Below are 22,163 nucleotides of genomic sequence, written 5' to 3'. Positions count from 1 at the left end.
TATTCTCCGCTTATACGTATTCTTCATCGTCAACGTTTCATTTCCACATAATGCTACACTATAGGCACATATTTTCCAAAACGGCTTCCTAACACTTAAATCTACATTCGTTGTTAATATACTACTTTTTTTCCAGACAAGCCAGTCTGTACTTACAGGGTGTTTCAAAAATGACCGCTATATTTGAAACGGCAATAAAAACTAAACGAGCAGCGATGGAAATACACCGTTTGTTGCAATATGCTTGGGACAACAGTACATTTTCAGGCGGACAAACTTTCGAAATTACAGTAGTTACAATTTTCAACAACAAATGGCGCTGCAAGTGATGTGAAAGATATAGAAGACAACGCAGTCTGTGGGTGCGCCATTCTGTACGTCGTCTTTCTGCTGTAAGCGTGTGCTGTTCACAACGTGCAAGTGTGCTGTGGACAACATGGTTTATTCCTTAGAACAGAGGATTTTTCTGGTGTTGGAATTCCACCGCCTAGAACACAGTGTTGTTGCAACAAGACGAAGTTTTCAACGGAGGTTTAATGTAACCAAAGGACCGAAAAGCGATACAATAAAGGATCTGTTTGAAAAATTTCAACGGACTGGGAACGTGACTGATGAACGTGCTGGAAAGGTAGGGCGACCGTGTACGGCAACCACAGAGGGCAACGCGCAGCTAGTGCAGCAGGTGATTCAACAGCGGCCTCGGGTTTCCGTTCGCCGTGTTGCAGCTGCGGTCCAAATGACGCCAACGTCCACGTATCGTCTCATGCGCCAGAGTTTACACCTCTATCCATACAAAATTCAAATGCGGCAACCCCTCAGCGCCGCTACCATTGCTGCACGAGAGACATTCGCTAACGATATAGAGCACAGGATTGATGACGGCGATATGCATGTGGGCAGCATTTGGTTTACTGACGAAGCTTATTTTTACCTGGACGGCTTTGTCAATAAACAGAACTGGCGCATATGGGGAACCGAAAAGCCCCATGTTGCAGTCCCATCGTCCGTGTATCCTCAAAAAGTATTGGTCTGGGCCGCCATTTCTTCCAAAAGAATCCTTGGCCCATTTTTCAGATCCGAAACGATTACTGCATCACGCTATCTGGACATCCTTCGTGAATTTGTGGCGGTACAAACTGCCTTAGACGACACTGCGAACACCTCGTGGTTTATGCAAGATGGTGCCCGGCCACATCGCACGGCCGACGTCTTTAATTTCCTGAATGAATATTTCGATGATCGTGTGACTGCTTTGGGCTATCCGAAACATACAGGAGGCGGCGTGGATTGGCCTCCCTATTCGCCAGACATGAACCCCTGTGACTTCTTTCTGTGGGGACACTTGAAAGACCAGGTGTACCGCCAGAATCCAGAAACAATTGAACAGCTGAAGCAGTACATCTTATCTGCATGTGAAGCCATTCCGCCAGACACGTTGTCAAAGGTTTCGGATAATTTCATTCAGAGACTACGCTATATTATTGCTACTCATGGTGGATATGTGGAAAATATCGTAATATAGTTTCCCAGACCGCAGCGCCATCTGTTGTTGACAATTGTAACTACTGTAATTTCGAAAGTTTGTCTGCCTGAAAATGTACTGTTGTCCCAAGCATATTGCAACAAACGGTGTATTTCTATCGCTGCTCGTTTAGATTGTATTGCCGTTTCAAATATACCGGTCATTTTTGAAACACCCTGTATGTCCTCTATACTTGTGCTACCTTCAGTTGCTTTGCTGCTCAAATAGTAAGACTCTTCTATTACTTTCAGTGACTCACTCCATATTGTAACTCTCCCAACATCATCTAGTGCACGCCTGCCCTCCAGAAAGATCCCACGTATATCCATTCGATAGTGCAGTTCAAGAAATTTTCAGTCTGGGTTATCACATGATCGATGACGCCTCTGATATAAGCCTCTTATTTGGCTACAAACCAGAGGACCTCCATGGATCCTGAGCAAAACCAGCTGTGAAGTGAATCTTACTGACTGCACTCCTACTGTGAACAGAACGAGATTTTTTTCTGCATCATGTCAGATGTTTTCATCTTTTTTCCCTCTCAATAAGTTCTTCTAATGTCTAGGTATCGTACAGAATCTCGTCGCAATTAATTTCTGTCTATACAGTCGATTTTTCCTTAATTAATGATTGACGTGCGATGCAGTGGATCTAAAGTTGGAGGAACTGTAGCAAAATGTCCAGATCAGAGAACATGCTACCCCTACCCCAAATTCAAGCGACATTCAAGGTGCAATGCCAGTCAGTATTGTATCCCACGGGTGTGCGCGTGCTCTTCTACCAGCTTCTTGTGTGTGTGCTCGCCTGCCCTCCAGAAAGATCCCACATATATCCATTCGATAGTGCAGTTCAAGAAACATTACGAAGGTTAGAAAACTTTATCGCATTTCTGCAGTGCGTCGGCCACATCAAAATCCTTGGAGTTGCGAGATTCTCAGTGAATGGGATAAGGTAATCGGAAATAGAACATGCGGTAGCGTATATCGTCTCATACAGGATGTTTTGATGCCACGTCCGAATGAAAAAGATTTGGCTTTCGAAACAGTCTTCCGCCCTGGAGATGTCTGCTGAGATATCTCCATGATGCAAAGCACGGAATTCCGAGAGAAACCGCAGTAAATATTTTCTACTTGGATTTGATAATCATAGAGGCATTTGTCCTCATGACAGTGCAGTGTTTCTACGTAAAACACGAAAGTAAGAGTTTTAATTTCTCTATATTAACCAAGAGATGATTTAAAGATTAGTGGAAAATAAGATGTTACTGTACTTGTACAGAACAATTTGTTGCGTTCTTGATTACGGAAACAATCTAACATTATAATGAATAGAGAAACGAAAAAAAAAAAATTAAGATACTTCGTTAAACCACCGCCGTAAACAGGACTAGTTTTATCACACATATTATATTAAGGGTTTTAGAATTTTACCAGTCCCTTTTTATTTGTGCTGTTACTGAGATTTCCGCGGGCACTTCTTGACATATTACCAGGAGACGTCTGTTTCGGATTCTTCACCCACCACGAACAATGGAGGATAATAGTTTGATAAAGCCAGCCACTCGTTCCGGCGGAATGTCAGATTATGTCAAATAGACATGGGCCGAAAAATACGAAACAAGGGTCTTCAGGCGATATGCCGTTTGTGTGCAATTGTTCGTTGATTCAACGCGTGTCGTGGTAAAACGCAAGACATATATCGGAAAAACTGGTAGGTCTTTTAACGTAAGATATAAGGAACACTTGCTAGAGAAGAAAGGTACTAATATTCATAATTATAGTTTCGTAAAGCTTTTATTATTATCGTCGCGCAATCCAAAAGGAGCAGACGAAATGACGATTCTACATATAGAGAAGAAAGGGAGGAAACTTGATGTCTTGGAAGAACTTAAGATATTTGGATATATGGTCAGTATCGATGACTTCATTTTAAACGAAGAACTACAGTTACGAAACACAAGCTTCTTTAACGCCTTTAAACCACTGCTCACAACTAAATGATGCTTTGGTTTATGTTTCCGCTCGCTTATACATTTCGGAAACGTTGTTTCTCTCTTTCCTTTATGGAGTCTTCTGTACTTACATATTGATTCTACGGCAGACATTCCACATTCCACATTCTGTTTTGAAAATTCCATGTAAATCATATTTCCACCCTTTTTGCTTGTTGTAACATCTTCATAAAATAATGCTGCAGTACGTCCTTTATTTTTAGCACGTATTCGTACTTAAACATTTTATTAATTTTTGCTGCTTATTGTCGTAGTCATTTTTATAAAAAATATGTTATTCCTTTAGTATCTTTTATAATTCCTATTTATATATCAGATACAATTTACTTTGTTTAAAACATCTTAATATGTATCATATTGATGTATTACTGCGTATTTCACATGGTTGTGCGTTTATCACGCTACTAGAGCCCAGCGCACTACACCACGTTTACGTGGCATCGCAACTGGTTTCCACACGTTCAGTCCTATGTCTGCTCTTTTAGCCAGCTGTAACTATGTGACCATTTTTACTATAGCCATGGAGGACTTTATTTCATATTTTCTATTGTTTGACTTGAGCTCCTTAGCTCAACGAGTACGTTTACAATTTTAACGAAATGTAATTTATGTAAGTACCTGTTTCATTCCGGGTTCCCATTTCCATTGTTGTCAGGTATTAAGTATTTTAAACATTTACTCCTCTACTCTTGATGTCTCTGATGTGCGACAACCATGTCGACAAGGTGGTTGACATGGCTGCCACACACTGCAGACGTCAAGAGCAGCATATTAGCGCGACTTCGCGCACTATACCCTCTATTCAACCTGTCGCCACTGGCACTGTCACTGCCACTGCCTCCACGCCATGGCATAACACTGCATCTGACACTGATCAGGCCAGTGCCAGAATATGCGGCAGTAGTGGCGGAAAACACGTCCGACACCAACATTGGAATTCTGCAGAGGGTGCAGAACCGGGCGCTGAAACTCGCTATGCGCCTCCCCAAATGAGACAGCACGCAACTGCTGCACCAGGACACTGCCCGCAGGTGGTTAAGGCGGAATGAGGACACTTCCGATATCAATTTCATACGTAAATTAATTAAATTTATCAGTTACCCTCACTCCTAGATGACGTCATGTGTTTTCCCCAGCCGGCACGTTGGTCTCCTCCCCCTCCGCAGTCGTCCCCCTCCCTCTCTTCCATATTGGCGGGAATTTAGAATTTTAGTTGTCACAGTACTGTGCTGACATCCCACTCCCCCCCTCCCCCCCCCCCCCAAAGAAATTGGCGGGAAATTCAAATCTGCTTGGGAATTTTTTTTCTCCACTGACGTGATCAGAATTGGTGGGAAAGGTACAGTCCTTCCTGTGCCGTTGTTGTGGCAGCATCATGATGTGTTCGATCAGTGACAAGAATGTGAAGGAAAGAGTGGCTTTCAGTAGCTGTATTACATGTATGCATTCAAGGGATGACTGTAGCCACAGTTCACTACACACAATCGATGGAAGACTGTGCTAATGGAAGAGTATAGTAGAAAGAAGCAGAAGAATTCAGATCTGCAAATTGTGACAACACCGAGCGATGGAGTCAAGATGCTTGTCGAAACCGACACACGCTCATGCCCATACGCAGACTGCTGAGATATTCTACGTAAAGCACTCGCTCTTCCAAAAGGAAGAGCTAATTTGCTTCAGTGCAAGCATATTCGTATATGTGATGTATACCACTGAAGAGCTTCAGTTGCTCATACCCATCCACTTCCCCTTCCACTAACGCATCCTCTTACCCCATCACCGCTAGCTCGCCATCCTCGTTGCTGTGCGGACTGTGTTCTGTTGAAAACTGTTGGTGTCTGGCCGGGAGGAGTTTAATAGCCATACTACCTGTAAGCATACAGCCGAGGACGGCGTCCTACATGCAGAATGCGAAGGAGTTGTATTAGATGGATGCCTGAAGAAGAAGAGGAATACTGCCAAGCAGATAATGGTTATGCAGCAGAATGTATCAAGATGCATTCTGCAAGTCAGGCAGACTGATGCTGTTGTTGTAACGGCTTACCATTTTTTAAATTCACTGTTAGTTTTCCACCTCGCAAGTGACTTCTGCCTCCGTTCCAGAGGACCAAGCAACTGGTCTAGTTCACAATTATATCACCAGAAGCGCCTGAAATAGGCAGTAGCCAATAGCAATGTAGCACCTAATAACATCGGGCATAAGAAGCAGGCCCAGCAGCTCTGCCGCCTCAGCTGCAGTCAGCATGAAGTGCCAGCCTAGATCATCCAGCGCTGCCCAGCCGCAGCAGCACCAGAACAGAAAGAAGCCACAGAAGAGTAATTACTCCTTGCTTGATGTCTGTGTTTACTGTCGTGCGACGAAGATGAAGTCTTTGTGCAACTATTATCGCTTGTAGCGCTTTTGCTTCTTTGCTCATCAGTGGATGCGACATCCTCCAGCCTGTCAGGTTCTGCAGCAGCAGTGACGTCCCAGCCCGTCAGGGCTCGCAGCAGCGGCAGGACCCTGGGATCCTGGTCAGCTTGTTGGAGCACGGCAATGAGCTGTTATTGTCGGTCGAAGACACCCAGCCAGCCTCTGACTCGCTGAAGTGCACCAGGGGGCCTAAGCAGCGCGATACAGGTCAGCATTGGACCCAATCACACGTGGCATCACAGAATATACCAGACGTATTGCATAGGCAAACAGAGGATGTAATGGATGAGATGATAGCAGTTAACACCTGTGCACCACTACTGTTTACTTCAGTGTATAATTTAACCGCTAGTGGTTCGAAGCATATACATATTGGAATAGAAGCATCCACAGACAGAGACTGGAATGATGTGACAGAGATCAAGAATGCAGCTACAAGTGTTAAAGTGTGTTTTACGGAGGTGAAATGAGATTAACTGTATCAGGCAAAAGCCTACATCAAGCACCAGTTGACCACCAAATATCATCGAAGACATCGTCCTTCCGACATTTACTGTGCTGCTCTAACTCTACTCATTACAACAGTGTACGATGACTCTGTATTCCATGTGAAATCGGGTGACACATACTTTTATCTACAGCACTCTCCGATTACAAACTTGTTTGGTCTAGAGACGATGCTATCTACTGTGTTGGAAGACTGAGCAGATGGCTGCCTTGTGTTAAATCTGTGTATAGGGACATTGCAGAGAATCTCTGTATGAACAGTGTGCATGTAGATGACTTCGAGCAGTGGGTGAATATGGTGCCAAAGGAAACTAATGTACTGCGAATAAGTTTGCAAAATAATGTGTTGAATTCTGTGCTTACAAGAAGGCTTTATTTTCTGTATACTGTACTGTTGTTAAGATAAAGAAAGAACCTGTTGAGTAGTGCACACCGTGTATGATTACTGAATAAAAATGTCCATAACTATGTATATATTTTATTTCTTACCTCTCCTTGTATTGCCAGTACTGGAGCTATTGTTACCAGTATTTTCACTACAAACATGCAACAGCAGAAAATTATGCCATTTAACTAAATTCTTCCCTGCCGTTGTGGCAGAGCGGATCTAGGCGCTTAAGATTGGAACCGCGCCACCGCTACGGTCGCAGGTTCGAATCCTGCCTCGGGCATGGATGTGTGTGATGTCCTTAGGTTAGTTAGGTTTAAGTAGTTCTAAGTTCTATGGGACTGATGACCACAGATGTTAAGTCCCATAGTGCTCAGAGCCATTTGAGCCAACTAAATTCTCTGTAAAGGCCCATTGAGTGCCAGCACCTGACTTAGTCAGTGTTCAATATTTTCTGTAAAAACCCAATGCACCCCAATACCTGACCTAGTAGGTATCATGGCAGCGTCAACGTGGGCGAAGCATCAAGACTTGGTTGTAAGCCACTGGAACCGTGACGGTGCTCAAGAAGACCGGAAGAAGAAGAACGGCGCACTCCTTCCATAACATACGTGCAGTAAATGTAGGTCCATCCAACTGCGGCGAGGCAAATGTTCTCATGTTGCAGCTAACACATCAAGATGGAGTCCGCTTTGAGCTGCATCTTAAAAAACACTGTTTCAGCCCAAACACAAACAATGACAGGGGATATTGTAGGATGTAGATGGTAGGATACACGACATTCAGTGACACCAGTGATATCCCTCCACCGAAAAGGTAAAGCCAAACACAGCGTTCACATTTGACGACATTCATGTGGAAAACCAAGATCAAATTCGACGATATTTCTGTTTTGATCGCCCTATGTTTGTTTGTGTATTTTATCTGAGTCAGACATATTCCAGAATTCCAAAGCAGCTGGTGAGAAATAACGCAAACCTAATTATAGCAATCAGAGATGACAATATGAATTTAAAACACGATTACCAGGCCCATTTAGGAACTGTTATGTCGTTCAGTGATTTATGAAGATACGTTCAGATTGCTGAAATCCTCATAGTATGGGTTTCTCGCTATTGATAAAACAAGAAAACTGAGTGATGGCTGGTGTAGACGGAACGTCCACGAGTTACTATATATATAGCCATGGAAAGAGGTGAGTACATCAGTACACGCATCACCATGGATAAATTCGCATGTCAGTCTGATACGATGAGTGTGCATAGACAAAACATTCGCTTGTACACGGAAGCAAAAATTCTAGTTCTGAAGCGTAAAGTTGGAGACGTACTCAAGGAACTACAGATGTATTGTCATTCTCTTCTGAGGCTGAACAATGCACTGAATGGTCAGGTTAATGAAATCGAAAAGAAAGAAAACGGCTTAACTAAAGCGGAAATAGCTATTATTGAGAAGAGAACATTGTATTATGAACGGATTAATGCAATTGAAAAGAAAGTAGGTGACATAATTGAAGGGAAAATAGCTGTTACCAAGAAGGGTGAGCAGCACAAAAATCCAATTAGTATACACCGAGATGTCGACTAAGCATAAAGTCATCGAGATACGGAAGGCTGTTCACGAGAAGTTTCGGTTGCTGAGGTTAAGGGCATTTGAAGCTGGAGCAGACACTGCGAGAAACCTTTAAACCAGTTACTGAATCTCTCGATGAACTCTCAGTGAAATTTCGCAACGATGACGATAACGCTATTGCCGATTTCATTAACCACCACAGTGACGCTAGGATAGACAAACCATTGGGTGTCAGTGGTGAAAAACCATACATGTTGGGCGCACAGCCCCTAACTTTAAATGAAAAAACAATACAGACGGCCGATAAATAGTTTCAAAGAATACCCGGTCTCCTGAATCTTGTTTCCCTAAAACCAAAAAAAATTGTAAAATTAATCTCCTAAAGATCTGGAAAAGTATAGTGAAATATTGCTTTTAACTGATCTGCATAAGAATGCAAAAAATCGAAGCAATGTAAAATATAAATCCGTTATAAGACTTATTTTGGATGGTGAAAAGAATAGCAGTGGCAATGGTATTGACGTTCAGCATAAAAGAGTGAACAATCGACTCCCGCAGTATATATATTACGACGACCCTAATGAACTAATAGACCGACCACAACTGCTCATGGCATCTGCGGCCGCTGGTAATACAGCTCATTTCTGAGCTTAGAGAGAGAGAGGCATCATCGAATAAGTATGGAGGCCGTAGTTCGAGAACTGCACAAACCAGCACACAAAATATACTCTCGAGGATATGATTAAATCTTTAGACGACGTGTGGCAGGCGGATCTTTACGACATGAGGGAATTTTCAGACGTGAATAACGAATTAAAATATATTTTAACGATCATTGATACATATTCTAAATATACCTGGGCATTAGCAGTGAAAGCGAAAACAGGGAAGGAAGTTGCGTAGGTGTTTGATGGATTGCTGTAGACGTGGACGAATCGAAGCCTAGACAACTTTCAAACAGATCATGGCGGTAAGTTTTACAATAAATATTTCAAGGCCGTGATGGAGAGGTATGGAATACATCACCCACTTGAAGGCGGGTATCGTGGAACATCTGAATGGAACAGTGAAAACCCAGATGTGGATGCAATTCAATCTTCATGGCTCACACAGGTGGATCGATATCCGCCCGCAAATAATTGCACAGTATAAGAGAACCAAATATCGCACAATAAAAATGAGACCAATCGACATTTGCCTAATAGACTTCTAGATACAGTATACAATCATATTAAAATGGTAGATCCCAGCAAAGAGCAATTTAAGGTAGGTGATTTAATACGTATTTCAAAACACAAGACAACATTTGAGAAGTCATGCGTGTCAAACTGGTCAATCGAGATATTCATTATTTCCAAACTGCAGAGAACGAATCCTTGATGAGCCATGGCGCCATTGAGTTAGTAGACTGTTCTGTCTGGCGCCACTGACTCAAGTGTAGTATCGACTATCGCTCTTGCGGCCCCATTGCCAATATCTATGAGGAAGAGTTGGTATCTGTGATGTGTCTCTTAAATAGCATTCGTGAATTGTCAAGCGAAACCTTAGAAAATATACAACAGGTATTGTGGCTGCTAGTTACGTTTGAATCGCGTGCTGACGCATTAAGGATCCCCTATCACGTAGTATTATCGCACTCTACCTGTTAACTCGCGGTAGCTTAAGTAAACTGCTATCCGAAACCTCACAGCAGGGTAAGAAGATCGTGCAACTGAGGCAATCGGTCGTGGAGGTTAAGTTATCAGACCGTCTGCACAAAGAGCTAGAGTGTAGATATTATCGGAACGTGCACGTTTAATTGTGTTTTCAATTATTTGGACGACGTGGTCATATTTAGTGCCTCCTTTGAGGAGCATTTAGAGCACATTCGGAAAGTACTATCCACGCTCAGGGATGTGGGGCTGACTGTGAAACCCTCAAAGATAACCTTGGCTAAGCGCCAGCTGTCATTTTTGGGTCACTTGGTATCCGGTGACGGAATCAGCATTGATCAGGAACGCACTAAGGCGTTGAGGAATTTTCTGCAACCACGAAATAAGAGGGATGTTGCCCGACTTGTTCCAAACTTTGCGCAACTTGCAGCACCGTCAAATATGTTATGCGGAAATAATGAGAAATTCGTTTGGGCCGAAAGTCAGCAGGCAGTCTTTGAAGGAATTAAAACTGTGGTTCCCAACCCACTGGTTTTAGCCGTACCTGACTTTAAGAAAATATTTTGGTCCTGACTGATGTTTGCAGTACTGATGTGGCGGCAATTCTTTAATAGGAAGATCAAGATGTCAGGCGTCCATTAGCATTTACTTCCCGACGTCTGGTGGGGCCTGAGCTCAGTTACTCCGTATATGACTGCGAAGCGTTAGCTGTGTTATTTGCCCTGGAAAAATTTCGGTGCTATCTCGAACATCGTGAATTTGACCCAGAGACGGACAATCAGGCCTTTAGTTGGGTCCTAGCTCGTGCTAGGAAGACAGGGCGTATCACGAGATGGGCGGTCCGCATTTCGACTTTCCATCTTAAGGTTCGGCACGTTAAAGGGATCTTAGAATCAGGTTTCTGACGCCCTTAGCAGGATGTTCCAGCAGCGCGAGCTTGATGAGGAGCCGCTGGTCAGTCACCTAGTACTGGGTACCCCAACTGTTCAAAACTGAACAAGAACAAGACCTATTGTGGGGGCGTGGGGGGGGGGGGGGAGGGGGGGGCTCAGGAAGCAAATACTAGATGGACAGGAATCCAGTGACTATTTTCTGAAGAACGGCATTCTGTGTAATTCAGGGGCAGGTATGGAGAAGCTAGAATTTGTCTCCCGCCTTAGTTATTCCGGTGTTCCGGTACTTCCATGACTCTCCAGGAGGAGGGCATCTAGGTCTTTATAAAACCTTAGAGAAGGTCAAGAAGCAACTGACACTTTATAAAGACATTAATGGTTCCGTCAAAGAATGCAAGTAACTTCCCGACAGCAGATTGCTGCAGTCGGAACCGGAAGAGCATCCTTTGGACAAATTGTTTGTTGATTATGTGAGCCCGCTTCCCGGGACGAGAATGGCAATTCGCATATTCTCGTAGTGATGGACGCCTTCTCCAAGTTCGTTTGGTTGATACCTAGCCAGGGTGCGACCGCTGTAATCATCAACTCTCACCTTACTAATATGATTAGGTGGTTCGGGTCACCACGGGCGTTGGTTATGGATAACGCTCCTGGCTTTCTGCGCCAGCATGTGCATAATGGCCACAACATTTGTCCTTTCACAGAAATTGCTCCATAATGTATCAATGTCAACAGAGCTTTTACTGCCGGGTCTAATGCTCGACCCGCTGAAAAACGGAACACAAAGCAGAGATCTGTTAGTCATCCTACAAGATGAAAGTGGCTTGTGCTCTTCTAGACCCTCCTGATTCTGCGTTAAATGAAATTCCTAGTGGATACTTTCCAGAACGTTGCATATCCAGGCAGAGTTCCCCATTTTCCACAGGGGTTCCCCATTTTCTTAACACTTATAGGGGATGTCAGTACCAATCCCATGGTTTTTAAAAATAATACTGGTTCTTCCATGACCATCGTTGATTGGGAGACTTATCCTTGCGTGGACTCATATCCATTTCAGGCATTTTCCAAACAACTCCAAAGTTACAGCAGCAAAGCCGTTGAAGTCAAAGGCCAGTCTGAAGCTCGCAATCAGTACCAGGCAGCTGACTTCACAGCATGCATACTTGTAGTTATTACAATGGAGTCACAAATATTTTCGGTATAGTCCTTTTTAGCTCCTCCGGTTTGGATGTCCAGAACTCCGCCAATAGTATCCAACCATCAATGACCAGCTCATAGTTACAGGACTTATGGAACAAATACTAATGCGTTTTTCCACGACCATCTACCGGCGCCACAGAGTTTGAAGCTCATGTCGCCCTGCTCCCAATAGTTATGCCTGGATTCCTAAAGTGTGCGACGTTCTTTTTGCACTCTAGGATTAGCTTCAGAAAGAGCTCCAATGGTTGCAAGATGAAGGGAATCGTGACTGCAGGCCCTAACCATCAATGAGCAACCCAGATCGTTATCGTCGAAAAATCAGATGGGTCGCTCAGGGTCAGACTTCATCGACGCTTACCCGATACCTGAGGTCGAAAATGCCATGGAGCACCTCGTCGGGGGCAAGATCTTTGCGAAGACTGATTTGCAGGATGCAGACCTTCAGGTCGCCTTAACGAGGCGTCAAAGAGCATTTTATTAATAAACACTCCTTCTGGTCCTTTACGCTGTAACAAGCTTCCTTCTGGCATTGACAGCGTCCCAGCTATTTTTCAAAAGTGCTTAGAAAATCTGACACAGGATGTGCACAGAATGGTCAACTATCTAGACATTATTGTTACAATAAAAATGCTCAGGGCTTAGTGACTATCCTATGTGCCTTATTCACTGTGCATGCTGAATATTTGGGACATTTCTGAAGTGCCTCAGGTATATGGACCACGCCACACTACATCCAAGCTGTCCAGAAACTTCTATCCCATAACACTAAACAACGCCAATCTGTGTTGGGACGACTCAGTAACTGTAGGAAATTCATCCAATTTGCAGCCATAGCGGAAACCCTCTATCAGTACTGCAGAAAAATGTCATATGGAATTGGACTTAGACGTGTGTCAAAACATTCTGTGATCTAATACAAGTTGGCTTTCGTGCAGTATGACTTATGGCCTGTGGTCCATTCAAGTCGTTGATCGTGGCAGCTGACACATCATGCTATGGCTTGGACATGGCCTTGTCTTATGAAATCGACAGATGTAGCAGCTACAGCAAGATTGAGAAGGAAATCGTAGCTATGTTTTTGTCCAGAAGAAGTTCCAAGATAACGTGTACGGCAGACAGTTTACATTCATAACTGATCGTGAACTCCATTGTCATTGTTAAAGACTGACTGGGATATTTCAAAAAGGATGATGCGTGACGTTGTTGTCCTGATAATCCTACGACATCAAGTATAATTCAATGACTCAACAAGCGAACACCAATACCTTTACTGATCACCACAGGTACACGACCCAGAATTCGACTCGGCCCCAGGGGTCTGTTTCCAAATGGATAATGAAGAAGAAACAGCAGTAGCCACTTTTCTCTTCGTTGCACCAGCCATAACCCGCCGAACCTCTGAGGACCTGCTCATCCGATAGCACTCCTCCTAAGTGGACCACATTTGGATGCCTGATTGCTAACAACTGGACCATCCAAAAACACAAGCATTTTGACATGGTCGCAACAAATTATACTCTCTTAAAGGCGTCCTATTACTACAGGGGGACGACGTCTGACTTACACAGTAATCTCACATTCCCTCACGCAATCATATTGTCACTCCTCCATGAAGGACAATTTGGGATCGTTCTGACCAAGCAGCTGGCTAGGTAACATGTATGTTGGCGTGGAATTGACACCGTCGTTGCCCCAACATGGCTGCAGCATCCAAACAGGCAGTGCCAGCAAGGCGATATTTGCCTGGTCAGATACAGCTTCATCTTGATCGCACCTCCATTTAGATTTTGTGGCCCCTTTTTTGGGATATTCCTTGATAATCCTTATCAGTGCAGGCAGCGGGTTCTCATGTCACACATGTTGTTGACATCCTCTGCTCACACGGCTCAGGTGCTGGTTCCTATTTTTTCCATCGACCGGCTTTCAGAAACCATACTCGCCGATAACGACCCGAAGTTCACATCCTCTGAATTTCCCACTTTCTGTTCTGGCAGTGGCATCATCTAGGCGCATACAGCACCCTTCCATTCAGGTTCTAGCGGGCTGGCAGTGTGGCGAAATAAGTGCTGTATTACGTGAGAGTTGCAGAGGCGAGAGAATGTGCCGGGACTTATCCCAGTTCACTGTTAAGAACGCCACGTCGTCATAACGCGCCAGTGCGTAGCATACAAATATTGCGCCCTAATCGAAGAATTAAATTAAAAATTAAAGTAGCTTTTCCAAACTCTGTCAATATATGCCAAAAATTGTTCAGAATGCGCCTATGTATGTCGCAATCAACTTTTGCAAGTCTCAGCTTGATCGGAGGAATATTTGAATCAAAATCGTTGTTTTTACTAAAAAATTGAAGGCACTAAATATTAAACTCAGAAATACTAAAATTCGTATGATGCTTCAGTTTGATACAGAAACATTAACTATATCACCCCATTAAGCTGTCTCTAATAATTTTCAAGTAATTTACTGAAAAGTAAATTTGGAACAAAAATGTCCTCATTTGTAGTAGATGATAGAAAGTTCTGATCACAGCACTTGATTATATCCATTAAATACTAAAGCTATAACAAGTTTCAAGACCTTGACGTAAATAACAATCAATACAAGGTCTCTTAAAGATGTAATTCAGAAGACATGTTCTAATGTCGGTTCCGTTCTAAAACTTCTAGCCAACAACGTTTAAATGCAGTCAAGCTAAAACTTTTTCTGTAGTGAAAGCCAAGTAAATTGATTCATGACCGTGTTATAAAATAATGTGTATCCCGGAAAGCGGCCATTTAGATGCTACTACCTGGGCGTAGAGCGGATGACGGCAGGCGTTCCATTCGGCCGTCCGCTGTGCCGGTATATTCAGTAAATACGGCCAGAGAGGCAGTAGACACTTCACTTCGCACCGTGTCATCACTCTGTCCGCGTCAGTCACACGCTCGCATACGCTGTCTCGGATGACGCCGCAGCCAGGCTGCTGTTAAGCACATGTTTTCGGTATAACCTTTCTGAATCGCTTAGATTTTACGGAAGTAAAAGTTTGTGTGCCGCTAGTAATGTTAACAAAACCACGTGGCAAGTCGCAAGTGGTGAGATTATTTATCACTTTTGTGGCGAGTAATAAACTTTGATGATTAGAAGTCAGGGCGAAACATCGGGTCGCCTCTGAACTACTGATAGCGCTTTTTGTGATAGAGATATCATTATTATTATCAGGAATATTACTACGTTTGTGTGTGTGAAATTTTTACTGCATATAACATCAGTTAAAATTCAAAACTCTTAGTTACAAACATAGTTCCTGACCCTGCTGAGTAAATAGAGAGTAGAAACATTTCTTTCAGTGAGCACAAGAAGAATGAGGACTTACAGAGTGGGCACTATGTTCATACGTTCTCCATCGCTTTAAGTTTGACCGCAAAAATAGTTTTCAGGCTCTTGTAAAAGACGGCGAATATTCTTGTATTTATATTTTACTTATTCCACCTGCCGCCCCACAGAAGAAAAGTTTGTTCGCACCTTCAAGTCGCAGCTGGCAAAGCTGAACCAGCACCATGCTGTGAATGAAACGCTGCCCCTCCACCCAAAAAGACTGAACTAGCCCTGCCGAGAAACTGCATTGCAGGCCACATCATTCACAACTCGCCATCCTTCAGCTGGACAGACCACACTCCCCTTTTCGGCAGTCAGAGCAGGATGAGATCTGGGTACAGGTCAGTGTGTTGGCTGTGATCACACACCTGTCGGGTCGGCCATATTAGAGGTGCAGATTCAAGATGGCCCCTCAAGCTGCAGACACATGAACTACTTGCGCCCCCATAGAGCACTAGACCCCCCAACTGGTAATCTTTTACAGTCTTTTGTTCTAGTCTTTCAGCCTCCAGTTTCCAGTGAGGTCAGCCCTCCTCAGATCCAGGTGGCCACCTCCTAGGGACTTTCACTAAAGCTATTCATGTTCACTGGCTCTTGGCTGTGCAGCTGCTGGCAAGGCGGTGAGCACCTCCTACCACTTCGAGATGTGACGCACACCCTCTCGTCCAATGGGGGAGGAGCGGGAGGAGGGATGTTCAAACATGGTTCAAATGGCTCTGAGCACTATGGGACTCAACATCTTAGGTCATCAGTCCCCTAGAACTTAGAACTACTTAAACCTAACTAACCTAAGGACATCACACACATCCATGGCCGAGGCAGGATTCGAACCTGCGACCGTAGCAGTCCCGCGGTTCCGGACTGCAGCGCCTAGAACCGCACGACCACCGCGGCCGGCGGAGGGATGTTGTCTATGGCATTTGGCATAAAGACGTATAGCGTGGGAAAGTGTTCCACCTATCAGAATCCTTGAGTGTACGCTGTTACTATATCCTATCCCTGCCTCGGGCAAGAAAATGACGATGCTGTCGCCCTGGTCAGGCCTTCAGTTCGCATTGCTGGATAATAAGTACTTTCCTGTGGAAACAATAGTGCTTATGTCCGAGGGTGGATCGGAAAGTTAAGGTACATAAATTATTTCTCAAGAGATTTAATGCGTCTGGCAAAAAAAAAAATGTTACTTATTTTGCTGTGCAGGATCTGATCGCCCTAGCTACCAGCAACCCCTTCCACACAAGCGTCATGTGAGTGTTCTACACAATGAAGCCACAGAGGCCACATCTGCAGACGACATCACGAGCCAACCGGGCTGACAGGTGACAACGTGAGTGCACCACCACCACCGCTGTAGATCCTGCCATATCTTGGTGCCGCCAGGGTATTTAGGTCAGCGTCGAGCTGTGCCAGGACAGTTCATTCCTTGAAGTCTCTGGGCCAGACTCCGACCATAGTAGTGGTCCATTAGAGTTCTCTCTAAGAAAATCATCAGAATTTCCTACACCGTGCTACTGCCAGTCGCAGCCGCAACGTGGAACCACCACTGGCTACGTCAGGCATCTCCAGGAAGTGTCCTTTATACCAGAGACTGCAGAGGACTTTGGTATTGTTTGTCACCTTTACTCTGTATTGTAACTTTCCAACTCGAAGGGAACTAAGACGTTTATCGTTTGTTCAGGCCACATGCCCAATTACTGACTTGTGGCGATCAAGCGATAATCTAAACTTTACACTTAACTGTTTCCACAGGACAGTTTATTACCCTGCAAAGCGGTATGAAAGTCTGACCAGGGTGGCAGAATCGTCGTTTCCATGCCTGTGATAGCGGGGTAGGACATAGCAGTAGCCTACACTCAAGGATTCGCACAAGTGGAACGTATGGACGCCAAACAGCCAGTACAGCATAACAATCAAATATTGGTCTATAGTTTTGTTTAACAATCCTCGCATACTTTCATAACATGTATTCACTGTGTAATACTTATGAATCAAAGTTGCATCTCTATACACCAAGGGTCACCTTAATTCTGATGCTTGATTTGTTTGTTATTATGGTATCTCTTTTTTTAATCTGTTATCTCGTTCGCACACATGACGACTAACTCATTCTGATACCTTTTAAAACCAAATCTCATAAGAAGAAGAATTTTCCTCACGATATCTTTGCCAGCATTGAACTCTTGTTGTGTGAAGTAAAAGCTATGAATTTATCTCAAAGCTGTATTTCTTTATTTTATTCAAACGAGAGGACTTGAAAAAGTAATTAACACGTTATTGGAAATTTGTAGTACGGTCTTATGGTATCAAACTGCTGAGGTCATCCGTCCCTAAGCTTACACACTACTTAATCTAACTTTAACTTACGCTAAGGACAACACACACATCCATGCCCGACGGAGGACTCAAACCCTTGACGGTGGGGAGCCGCGTGGACCATGAGAAGGCGCCTTAGACCGAGCGGCTACACATTACTATTGCGCGGCAAATAACATGTACTGAATGAGTGCTGCTCTACACCTCAAAGTGCCACGTACCCTTGATAATGTTTTCAACATAGTCACCAAGTCTATGAACAGCTGTCCGAACTTCCTGCCAACTCGTCAACTATAGAAATCGTCCTCTAGGTCACGGAGACATTCCAAAACCACTGTTTGGATGTCCTCATTGTTGGAAAATCTCTCTTCTCCAGTTATTCTTTCAGATTGCTGAAAAGCTGGAAACCGCATGCAGCAAGATTTGTACTACATGGCGACTGGCCTCAAAACTCCCTTCGAAAACGCTGAAGCAAAGCTTGTGTGCGCCTGGTGGGGTGATGCATTGTCTTGCAGGAGAACAATGCCTTATCCTCATTTTCTACACCTTTTACTCTTTACGACGCTGTGCAGCGATGTCAGTGGTGCACGATACGAACCGGCATCAATGAGTGTGCCCTTTGCAATTATCTCTTTGTATCCAGTTCCCTCATAGTTCAAGAAGATGGTGGTCGTGACCTTCCCTGCTGTTGCAGCAACATTGCATTCCTTCCGCAGAGGTGAAGTGTATGTCTGTTCCACTCAAGCTATATTCGTCGCAAGTGTGAAACTGTGGAACCGTGTCTCACCGCCGGTAATGATGTTGCTTTGGAAATCATTGGCTTCCACTGTGTAACTCCCAGGAAAGTACAGAGACGACATAAACGTTGTGCCTTTGTGTGCAGGTGGCAGTCATCGCGGAAGCCAGAGTGAGCGCGATTTCCGACACTGCAGACGATCTCGGACGTCGGCATGAGCAGTACCAGTTGAGATGCGCGCCTGATGAACCACTCTTATGTCCGCGATAGTAACTCTGCGATTGCTACGAATCAGTTCTTCGGTTGCCTGGACATTGTCGTCTGTGGTCAATGCCGGTGGCCATCCTTGCCGATCGACATTAGCTAAGTCTATGCGGACCTAATGAAATTTGTAGCACCATTTCTCTATGGCTGGACGCGACGTTGCATTTGGTCCACATTCGGTACAGCCACAATTTCATGTCTTGCGCGCTGTTCAAATGTTCAAATGTGGGTGAATTCCTAAGGGACCTAACTGCTGAAGTCATCGGTCCCTATACTTACACGCTACTTAAACTAACTTATGCTAAGAACAACACACACTGGACTCACATTCGGGAGGACGACGGTTGAAATCTGCGTCCGGCCATCCAGATTTGGGTTTTCGGTAATTTCTCTAAATTGATTAAGACATATGTCGGGATGGTTCCTCTTAAAGGGCTCAGTTGATTTCCTTTCTCCCTACAGTTCGAGCTCTAATCTCGTTGCCGACGGGACTTTAAAGACTGATCTTCCTTTATTTCTTTATTGGGCTCATAATGATAAACTCAGCCCTCTTCCAATGTCATTGGGCAGCCAAAGAAGTCATCTGGATTGACCTGGCGCAGCTGTAGCATTTAAGCTGCTGGCTCTGTTTAGCTTTTTGAATTAGTGTGAGTTCTCGCGTAACCCAAGGGGTGACGACCTATGTCATGTTCAAAATATCGTCCAGTATCTCGAAAACCGTTCCGTGACTGATTACACACTTTCCACTATCGCCTGGATTGTGATGCATCGCCCTTTGAGAACTGGATGCTCCACTGCTCTTCCTATTTCCGGTTCTTCACATAGAGATCGTCTCACTTCGTTCTTCGGCATCCGGACTGACCTGACCACACTGAAAGCATGCACACCATCTAACTACTGTGTCATGTGATGGTGCATTGTTGTCGTATATTTCCACCAACTCCGCATAGGTAGCTGCATCGTTGTTTCCTTCCAAAAGCATGAAATGAAACACTGCACGATACTCCACTCTATGAATGTGTCTGACCAATTTTTCTCCTCCTCTTGCGGCGTGTTACGATTTCAGTGTACGAAAGTAGTTTGAGACTTATGGTAAATTTTAATTTCCTTCACGGTTGGTAAGCTTGATCATTTCAAGGATCGTATAAGGAATTTCAACAATATACAGCGTACAGATCATTACTGACAGCCATCTGAATTGTTCAGTGTATTGACTGCGATTGAAAATGGAGAAAGCCAAGATTCATACTGTGATGAAACATTTTCATTTGAACGGTGGGACCGCCGCACAAATTCAAAATACAGTTGGATGAAGTTCACGCGGACTCTGCAACACCATTTAAGACAATTTTCTTTAGGATTAATGAAATTTAAACGTGATCTGACTAACACCGAAGACGAAATGTCCTCCGGCCATCCAGTTGAGGTCGCCACAGAGGAAACCATTTACAAATTCCATGATACGGTAATGCAAGACCGCCGAATAAAAATTCATGAGATTTCTGAGACTGTTGGCGTCTCAACTGAGTGAGTGCATGATAACCTGCACGGAGAACTGGATATGTGGAAGCTGTCTGTGAGATGAGTCTGCGATTGCTCACAGTCGAGCAAAGCGAATCTGGCACAATATTCCAACACAATGTCTCGCGATGTATGATTGCAATCTACAAGATTTTTTGCGCCGATTTGTGACTTTTGATGAAACCTGGATCCATCATTACACACCAGAGTCAAAACGGCAGTCAAAACGGCAGTCAAAACAGTGGGCAAAGGCTGGTGCAAGTGCGCCGAAGAAGGCAATGACCACTTCGTCAGCTAGTGAGATGATGCCACTGTTTTTTAGGAATTTCCTTAGAATACATCACATGGATTAATGGATTACGTGGAAAATGGCAGAACAGTAACTGGACCCTAGTATGCTTCGTTGTTGTATCGTTTGAAACTGGCGGTGGTTGAAAAAAAGACCAAGGCTCTCAAGCAAAAAAGTGCTGTTCCAGCAAGATAATGCATCATCCCACACGTCAGCGATAACAATGGCCGAAGGAAATGAATTGGGCTCTGAATTGGTTCCTCATTCACGATATTCATCAGACGTAGCCCCATGTGACAAACTGAAACTTTGGCTTGCAGGGAAGAAATTTTCATCAACAGAGGAGACGGTAGTTGCAGTCAATGAGTATTTTGCAGAGATTGTCAGAACCTACTTTTCCTCAGGTATGAAAAACCTGGAGGATTGCTGGACCATGTATATATCACTCAGAGGAGAGTATGTCACTCGTATACCTGCATACACACAACATATTTTTGCCAAGTAATACTTAAAACATGCTAACCGCGTCTCTTACATGCTCTCGTAGAGTTCTCTGTGTTGTTTTGTTTGCACAGGCAAGACGCGTGAGCCGCTCTGGCGTCAAGCTGCCGGTGCCTAATTCTGTGGCGCGGGCGAGCCTGGGCGACCAAGACCTGGAGGGTTCGACGTCGTCGCTGACGTCACCCGATGCTACTGCCGCCGCCTCTGCATCCATCTCAGCGTCCAGGCTAGGGAACTGGCAGCTGCCGAGGCGTCTCCAGGTGGCCACCGATACGAGGATACTGCGTGAGGTTGCTAGATTCCGTATGCCATACAGTTACACCATTTCTCACTATGAAACGTATCTGTTCCGAATAAAATGTACAATCGGAGGATAGATTAAAATAGTTACTTCAATTTAGAAAGATCTATTTTCCTCTAAGATTTAACTGTAGGCCCGCTTACTGCTTAAAAATGCGCAAGGTATAATTATATTTTATATTTTATATTTAACATGGTAAGGAAGGAGATAGAACAGAGCGTCTAATTTATTACTGAAATTTTCAATTCATCCTTCCACAAGTACAATACGGAAAAGGGGATGGGATTAAAATATAGAAAATGGACCGAAAGATTTATTAAGCAGTTTAATGGAACGTGCACCAGGCACAGACAAAACGACAGCATTCACAAAACAGTAGGTTGGCGTGGACCTCGACTTCACACGAAGATTTAATGAAAAACATCAGTGCACCAAATCGAAAAAATTATATTAGGTTAGAGAAACGAATCTAGCACTAGCACACTCGCTCATACCACAACACACCGAAATAAATGCCTTATTATTATTGCCACAACTACCACAAAACACAATGACTGATCATCAGAGAGTATTTTGATTAGAGACGAGAGACATAACGTGGTCTGTTCAACACGTGATCGCACGTGGCACAAAACATAACAAAGAAAAGCTCCGGTTATAGCGTCGACAAAATATACAGAAATGTAGTAATGTGTACAAACGATCCACGAATGCTGAAGATGTGAG

At 44.0% G+C, this 22,163-nt stretch overlaps 1 protein-coding gene across 2 annotated transcripts in view; it reads left to right on the top strand.

Moving 5' to 3' along the window:
- Positions 1–22,163, top strand: part of LOC126344189 (uncharacterized) — a 131,367-nt gene that overhangs the window by 25,048 nt on the left and 84,156 nt on the right. For both annotated transcript variants that reach the window (XM_050002000.1, XM_050002001.1), the window contains exon 2: positions 21,211–21,426. In XM_050002000.1, coding sequence (XP_049857957.1) covers positions 21,211–21,426 — 216 coding nt within the window. The remainder of the gene's footprint in view (positions 1–21,210; positions 21,427–22,163) is intronic.

The sequence above is a fragment of the Schistocerca gregaria genome, chromosome 1 (genome assembly GCF_023897955.1).
Source record: "Schistocerca gregaria isolate iqSchGreg1 chromosome 1, iqSchGreg1.2, whole genome shotgun sequence".
Taxonomy (NCBI): Eukaryota; Metazoa; Arthropoda; class Insecta; order Orthoptera; family Acrididae; genus Schistocerca; species Schistocerca gregaria.
The sequence above is the reverse complement of the archived record's forward strand: the minus strand, read 5'-3'. Positions and strand labels throughout refer to the sequence as shown.